Consider the following 8,500-nt stretch of genomic DNA (forward strand, 5'->3'; position numbering starts at 1 on the left):
AGCCTGGCTCTTTGACCTCTGACTTAAATTTTTGAATACAGAGTTCTATCATTCTCTAAATCACTTAGTATCTTAGATATGTTACTGATTGGACTTGTCAGCACTACATTTTCCCCAATGAATGCAACTGTCCTTGTCCTGCTGCTGAATTCAATGCTCCAGCTGTGGCTCAGTGTCCAGCTCCCAGCTGCTGGTCTTTGGAAGTGCAAGTACAGCATCTTGAAGATGAGTCCTGCTTCTGGTTGGAGTCCCTGTGTTACAGTCCCTGGGAGCTAAGGAGTGTAAAATCTTTCAGGGATGGTGAAGGTAATTGTATTGATAGAAAGAATCCATGCTACTGCCTTCATTTGGTTTGACTTTCAGGTACTTCTGACGATGCTATGCATGCTTGCTATTTGAATGTTCAGCTACGAGCGAAGAAACTGTGGCCCAGTTTTATCACTTTGTCACACAAGTAGAGGTGTGATGGACTTTTTATTGTACATAAAAATAACAATTGTACCTGACTAGAAGGATCTGAAGATGTTCCATGTTTTATAATTTTATGGTAATTCTGGAATCCTAGGGAGATCCACGTTGCCTTGTGTTTGTCTGTGCTTTGTGTATTCGATCCCTTCAGCTGCTGATTGTGTTAACAGCGCAATATTCCCAGATACATCCCCTGGGTATATGATTTGGGCAGCTTCCTGTGCTGTTAAACAGTCTCCTACGTGGAATTTTCCTACATTGTGTATTCCTTTCATGTAAATGTGAGCACTTATTTCCTGGCACTACAATAAACGGTCTTCTTTTTTCTTGTTTAGTGTTCCCAGAAATTCTAAATTCAGATACACAGCACTACTAGCAGCTTTTTCAATAGAAAACCTGAAAAAAATAGTGAGCTACACCTAAATGCACAAAGCTGTTCTGTGTGAGGAATGCTGGAGAGCGAGGGTGAAAGGCTGGCTTTGGTGTTCTGGTTTAAAACATTGTGCTGAAAGTCACACAGCGGCCTGAAAATTGGTGTTAACGCTTCTCTGACCTCAGCTTAGTGAATGTGCTGCTTTTGAACAAGGATGATGTGAACTTAGTTCTTTCACTGCCAATTCCTGAGTGTTAGGTGACTACTTTGGTTAGAAGCGCTTATGCTCAGTTATACAGCAAATGCTTTTATCTCTGTGAGGAACACGTCACGCATGTTTCTATATTGCACTGTTGAGCAGATATTCCTCACGGAACGCAAAATGGCTTTGCCAGCTCGCCTGAAACCAAGGCGTGAGGCAAATTCGGGGCAGGGGCCTGCCCGCGTCCCCCTGTGAGGCCGCCCAGGGCTGCTGTGAGGCGCGGCGCGCTCAGGCCGCCCGCAGCCATCTCTGCCCTCTCCCTTCCCGCCTGCCTCCCGCCGCGACGCCATTTCCGAGGCGGGCGCCGCCATCTTGGCTGCGGGCACTGCGCCCGGCGAGGCGCCGTCGAGACACCACAAAGGCCGGGTTCGTCCCCGTTCCCCTTGCCCTTTCCCGACATGGCGCCGCCGGCTTCGGCACCTGGAAGCGGGCGCGGCGCCTGCGCGCTGAGGCGGGGCGGCCCCATTGTGAGGCGCTGAGGGGATGGAGGAGGACGGCGGCGGGGCGGCGGCGGCGGCCACCCCGGGGGTCCCCTCGGGGCTCTCGGCCTCGCAGCGCCGGGCCGAGCTGCGGCGGAGGAAGCTCCTGATGAACTCGGAGGAGCGCATCAACCGCATCATGGGCTTCCACCGGCCCGCCGCCAAGGGTGAGCCGGGCGCCGCCGCCGCCGCCTTGAGGTGTGGGGGGGCCGTTGGGCCGGGCGGCGCTGAGGGGAGCGCGGAGCCCCCGCTCCTCCCAGCGGGGAAACGCGGGTTTGGCCCCAAATCCGCAGGGATGAGGCCCTCCGGCCTCTGGGTTTTCCCTAGCGAGCTGTCAGTGCCCTGCGGGGAGGTTTCCGTAGCTGGAGGAGGGGTGCCCGCGTGTTCAGGCTGTCACTGCAAGGTCTGGTGGCAGTGTGTGCACGGAGCAGTTGTCTGACATTTGGATATCAATCGGTCACTCGGTGTCTGTGGTGGGCGTGCAGGTGTCTGGCAGATGCACAGACAGGTCGTTTATAAACGTATGTACGCACTTTAAGGGAGCTGACTGTCAGACTTCCCATCTTTCAGTTTACAAAGGTGGCCGTAAGCTATGAATCAAACTGCCTTAGTACTGAAAAATACTCTTTGAATACTCTTTCAGTGTTGGTTCACCCTCTGTAGCAGGACCAGAACTGTTCTGCATGCCTCTCGACTTGGTTTGTGTTTGCTGTCATCACCGCTGTCGCTGTAACATCTTCTCAGGTTTAATACAGACCAAGTTTTTGCTGCTTTGCTTTTGACAGGAGAGAAAAACAAGCCCAAGTACACTTCTGTTACCTGCTCATTTGTCAGTCTTCAGTCTTCTTCAAAACTTCAGTCTTCAGTGCTCTTTCTGTGCGATTCACTGTCTTTGAATCTCTGTATTTTTATGTTGCGCTGTGTATGTGGAATAACACCTTTCCTCATGTGCATACAGTGTTGTTGCTTAAGTCCATGCTTCCCTTTTTCTGCTGACTGACAGCTGCAGCTTCTGCTTGGTGTTGCATGCCTGTCGGTCTAGCATCAGCTCCCAGGAGTGCCCTACAGTGCAGAGCGTGTGGTACACGTAGGGGTCTCTGCAGGCTAGTGGAGAGAGCCAGGAGTGTGCTGAGTCCAGCTGTGCAAACGCATAACTTTGGTGAAGCTGATGAGAGTTTGCAGTCAGGCCCATGCTGTGCTCTTCCTTTTTCGTTATGATCTATGGCGTAATACAAGCCAGAGCGTAAATCTGTTCTGAATAGGTCGTTTCTCATCTGAGTCCATTTCTATATAAAACAGGCTTACTGGTATTCAGCTAATTCATCTGGGTTTGTGTTTAATAATTAGCACATTTAATAATCACGAATCTGTGTTTTCACTTCAGAAGTGGAGACCTCAGCCCTGGACCTCAATCCGGCATGGCTAAAGTGTTTTCTAAGTCACCAGTGTGCATAACTCTGTATTTTTGTTTCTCTTCCTTAGATGATGACAGTCACGGAGAATCAAAACTGCAACATGAACAAGATAAATCAAATTCCCTTCCTGTTCCTTCAGTTTCAAAGCGAATTGTGCTGGGTGATTCTGTCTGCAATATGGCCGGACCAGCTGACCACGCAGGCAGCATGGTAGACCTCAAAGGGGATAAGGACTTGTTCAGTAAAACCCCAGAGCTCCTCAATGAGGGCACAAGTGAGCTCCGTCACCGTACCAGAGGGGAGTTGCCGTCTGAAGCTGCACCACGGCCACCTAGACATGGATTAGAACAATACTTATCCAGATTTGATGAAGCTCTGAAGCTGAGGAACCAGCTGATGCATGAGAAGCCAAGCCAAGAGAATGGGAATGCGGTGGAGGAGTTTGACTCTTTCCGCATTTTTAGATTAGTGGGCTGTGCTCTGCTTGCCATTGCAGTCAGGGCTTTTGTGTGCAAGTACTTGGTGAGTTCAGGGAAGCAAACAATCTCCTGTTCTTTTTGCTACTTTGCTGTAAACTTAGGACCCCACTCGTGAAATACTGTTTATCTAGGGCCAAGTGAATTGGGAACTTCAGGCACTCTACATTTCAAACAGATGTATAAAAGTGGGAAAAAAAAACAACAGGTTGAGATGATAACTGTGGCAAAATCTGTGTTATCTAGCACAGCTACTGGGTAAAAGCTGAGAGTTGCACACATTCAGTCCGTAGTGTTTGAGGAGCAGAAACACTGGCATAGTTGTTGCTGCTTCAGTCCCCTGCAAGTTTGAGTCAACTGCTCTTCTAGTTTGGAATTTACAAAGGAATAATAGAGTAAAAACTACAACAGTTGTAGCATGATAAGTACATCCTACTCATTTATCAACCTTTTGAGAAAAATAGTTCTTAAATAATCCAGGTATCTGCCCATACATCATAGAGAAGTATGTGGCTGGTACAGCCTGCCACCTTCTGGATCACTGGGCTCATTTTTACACAGGGCTCTGTGGTTGTGCAATTTCAAGTTTTTAGGCCCAAAGCAGTTAGGGTAGAACCATATTTTTCACTTGGCTGTTAAGGTGTTTAGTATTCAAGAATAGTGCTGTTGTTTTCCACAAAATACCTACCTAATATTAATTTATGATTGGAGAAGCATTAAATTCTTGTGTTTTCTTAGCTTTTCTTACCAATAAGATAATCTTCATGTATTCTTTTCTGTTCCTCCAGTCAATATTTGCACCATTTCTTACTCTACAACTTGCTTACATGGGACTGTCCAAGTACTTTCCAAAGGTAAAATAACTTTTCAAAATCAGGTTAATGACAAATGTTTTTGGTTTAAACTTGTTCTTAGATTGTGTTGTTTTAGGACCAATGTGTGTGATACATTCTGCTGTTTTAAACTGTAGAATTAAGTTATCTAATGCTGATAGCTTAGCATCTGCTTTTTAAAAAGAATACTAGATTAGTTGTAGAAAATCAGAGTAAATCAGTGGTTGTTCTTTTGAAGTTATGTATATCATTGAAAACTGAACTTCATAGTAGTCATTCTAGGCTGCTGTGTGAAAACATAAAAAGGGAATTAGTCTTAGATTGGCACTAGCTCATTTGCTAGTTCTTTTTGGTCTCACTCCTGCTGGTTTTACTATCAGCTTTTCAGTTTCAGAAGTTAAAGTGATTCCTTCCCACAATTTGCTTTTTCTTCGGTTATACCGAGATGAGTTTAATCAGCTTGCTCTCCTGAATTTTTCTTTCATGAAACCTAGAAAGATTCTCAAACGCTTAATTTAGATTGAATTAAATTAAGGTGTCCAGCAGGTATCATCAAATTACCAAAATGTTCAACCTCTGTGTTTTTTTTGCCTGTCAGGCTTCCTTGCATCCTCAGGATCCCTCATGTTATGGAGAGAAGAATGGCTTTCAAAAGGCTTTTGGGGCATTTCTGAGTTCAGAGGATAAAATTGCCAAAGGGAGTAATACTAAAATAGAAAGGAGCAGTTGCTTTTCAATCCTACATCATTTTTTCTGTGTTGGAAAGCAACGGTATGTTTTGCCAAGTAGCGTGATGGGATTAGTCCTGTTCTGCCAGTGGAGGTGCCTGGCTTGGATTCTTACACTCAGGTTGCCCTTGTCTGGGACTCTTCCCACACATGCAGAAGTTACTGCACAGCCCCACTTCACAGCCTGCTTGAAGTGGCAGTACGAAGTAGGCATAACAGCTGTGAGGAATTTTATCTGCTGTTAATCAGCCTCTCGCTCAGCCCCATCGGATCCATCACAACATGAATCTGTGGCTAGGATAAGTAAGGTGGTGTGAATCCTGCAGCATGTCTAGAGAGAATCAGTCCAACAGGCTGTTCTTACCGATGGATTTGGAATGTTCCTGGCTGTGTGAAACTGGCACATCTGTGGTATGTAAAACAGAACGGGATTATAACCGAAGAACTAACATGCTACTGTTTTTCTTTTAGAGTGAGAAGAAGGTGAAAACGACGGTATTAACTGCTGCTCTTTTACTGTCTGGAATCCCTGCAGAAGTGATCAGTCGCTCCATGGACACCTACAGCAAAATGGGAGATGTTTTCACAGACCTTTGTGTTTATTTCTTTACTTTTATCTTTTGCCATGAACTTGCTCTGTTTTTTGGTTCTGAAGTACCCTGATGGCTGTAGAATTCAATGCAGTAGTCACACTAAATCTTTCTGGTCTGTATTTCTTTAATGTCTGACTGTGCAGACAGGTTTAAACCTGAATTAAAATTCTTACCTGTTGGAATGCTTGAAAGGAGCCTTAAATCCAATAATTTGGGGAATAGAACAGCAGGGTCCCAGGCTGCCAGTTGTATTGGTTTGGTTTATTTAAATACTGTGTCTGCCCACTACAAATGTGAATAGGATACAAGTGTCAGTGGATGATTTCTTTTGTTCAGGAAGATGATACCCTTCCCACCCTCCTTCATAAACATTTACAAAGCTGCCTTTGTTCTTCCTGGTGAGAACAAAGAGAATAGAATTCCTTTCAGCAGAACCATTTATGTATATCTAGAATGACTACAGCTAACAAGAACTACTCATTTTGTGTTGCTCCTATTTTTAAGAAAGCTCTAAATGAAAATTCCCTGTATTCTGTTGTTCAAATTCAGATTGCTGAACTGAGTAGCTGCTTCTGGAGAATGTTGGCAAAACATGGCACTGTTGTCCTAAGCCTTGCCTTACATACGTTGTTGTGATTGTTGTTTGTTTCATTTGATGGTTATTGTGCGAAACAGCTAAGCAAAAAAAAAAAAAAAAAAAGCAAGCCAAATGTCCTGTTGCTTATGAATGTCATTAATCAATAAGTAGGAAGAAACAAAATTGTTAATCACATCTGTGAGTTTCCAGCAGCCTCATCCTAGCATAGCTCGTAAATGTGCTTCTTTCTGACGTCTTTGATGCCTTTTTTTTTTTTTTTTTAACAACAGTTCACCTCATAAGGGGAAAGTTATGCAACCAACCTGCAATACGAAACATTTGCTCTGTTATATGGAAAACATTTTTTTTTCCAGGACTGCATAAGACAACGTTGAATATGACATTTCTGCATTTTTTCCTCTGTTTGTTACCAGACAGTTGCATGCAAACAGGATCATAGTTGCCAAGGTGTTCTGCTGCTGCTGCATAATAGTGCTACAACCAAATTGCATAAATGTGCTCTTTGGTTCAGCTCAGCTATTTATGTTAACTGAGTTGCAGACTCTTCTGTAGTTTTGAAATTGCCCCAGTGAAATCACGGTAGCTATTCCTGTTTAAATCCTACATACTACAAGTGACGATGAAATGAGAAGTAATGTGATGTTTTGAATTGACTCACACATAAAGATCCACATTTGAAGAGAGAATAGCGTGTTTTTTCTGTGGATGTTCAACCACAGAGCCAAAAAGAAGACGAATACAAGTGAATCCTGTCACTGGGCAAAGCAGCAAGCTAGTAAACGTTCTTATTTTCAATCTCATATAAATTTTGTACAGTGAGAAGAGGGAGGTATCATTCCAAATAGTCAGCCCTAAATGCTGATAATCTGTGAAAGTTTCTGCTGAAGCTAAACTTATTTTCACCTTGTAGTTTTCTGTTTAGAATCTAGACGTTTGGGTAATGTAGGCTAATGCCCCTTTTTCAGTTGCAGCATTTTACTGTAGTTTAGTCTGCAGCATTTTTTTAGGGAGCAGAAGTGCTTGATTATGCTTCTGTAAAGTATATACGGCCCTGCTTTTGGCATAAGCTTTCCTGTTATAGCTTCCTGCTGTAATTTTATCACCGCATTTCTGACTCCTGAGTTAGGTATGTTTGTGCCATGAAAGCAAGAAGCTTATGTTTGGATTTGACAATTTTTTATTTTTTTACTGATTATTTTATAGTGAATGTTTTATTACGGGTGTCCAGGGTTTGGCTGTAAAAGATTCTGATTTAGGTCTGTTAGTACAAATGTAAATACATTTAAAGCTTCAGATTTAGACAAGAAAAGAATTTCAGCAAATTGAAATTGCTGACATTAAAATTAATGTTAAAATAATGAGTTTCCTCAAAAGTTACCATTATTCTAACCCTCTGTTTATATGCCCAACTGTAATACAAACAAATTGCAAAAATACCATCTACTACCATCTGCAAAAAAAGCAATACATTTTTAATCCTGGACATAGAAAAATTAAACCACCTAGATAGTAATAAATAAAAGGTGATGCACCCGTTGTATTTTCACGCAACCCCTTACGCAGTCCTTTCATGCGAAGAAAGACCAAGCAGGTTGTTTTCTCGATTGGTGAAAGAAATCATGCCAGGAGAGCTGATCTGGAACTCAGTCTGTAAGCACTTGTTTTTACCCGACAAACTTCCAAACGGGACTGGGCAGCAGCCTGCCTGCCTGCTGGGGAAGGCAAAGCGAGCCCGGGTGGGACTTCTGCTGCACGACTTCATCCTTGGACAAGAGCCGAACCTCCTTCATTCCATTTTCCCTCATCTTCCTCTGTGTACGTTATTTAATGTATATTGCTGAACTTATTGTTTTCTATTAAAATTATATTTGTTACCCCCTTCCGTGATGCTCTGACTGTGTCCCCCCGCCGCTGCCTGCTGCAGAAGTCGGGTTATTGAGTGGTGAATAACAGATTTTTGTGTGCCACTGGCTGCAAACCACAGCACGGTGCAGTCCCATGGGCATGAAGCGAGGTTGTTGTGAGTCTGTCTGTGAGCTGCACCTTTCACCTGAAACACATTTGAGGCCAAAAATGCTGATTTGGGGTCAGGACAGGCCTCGCAGCGGGCTCACTGAGCAGCCTGCCGGGCCCTGCGCTTATCCTGCCCCGCGCCTCACTGCGGCCTTCCCAGTGCCCAGCGCCAACAGGGCAGCAGCAGCACCCGGCTTTTTTGCTGCCATTTCCTTCTATTTTCTTATTTTTCGTCCCCTCCGCGGTGCCCGGCGCTGCGCCC

At 44.3% G+C, this 8,500-nt stretch overlaps 1 protein-coding gene across 1 annotated transcript; it reads left to right on the top strand.

Moving 5' to 3' along the window:
- Positions 1-1,463: 1,463 nt before the first annotated feature.
- Positions 1,464-5,818, top strand: CAMLG (calcium modulating ligand). Its single transcript, XM_027468161.3, has 4 exons — positions 1,464-1,749; positions 3,065-3,519; positions 4,262-4,327; positions 5,506-5,818. Exons 1-4 carry the CDS (start codon positions 1,587-1,589, stop codon positions 5,695-5,697), a joined length of 876 nt encoding a protein of 291 aa, XP_027323962.1. The 5' UTR covers positions 1,464-1,586; the 3' UTR covers positions 5,698-5,818.
- Positions 5,819-8,500: the final 2,682 nt, after the last annotated feature.

Source organism: Anas platyrhynchos, chromosome 14, assembly GCF_047663525.1.
Source record: "Anas platyrhynchos isolate ZD024472 breed Pekin duck chromosome 14, IASCAAS_PekinDuck_T2T, whole genome shotgun sequence".
Lineage (NCBI taxonomy): Eukaryota > Metazoa > Chordata > Aves > Anseriformes > Anatidae > Anas > Anas platyrhynchos.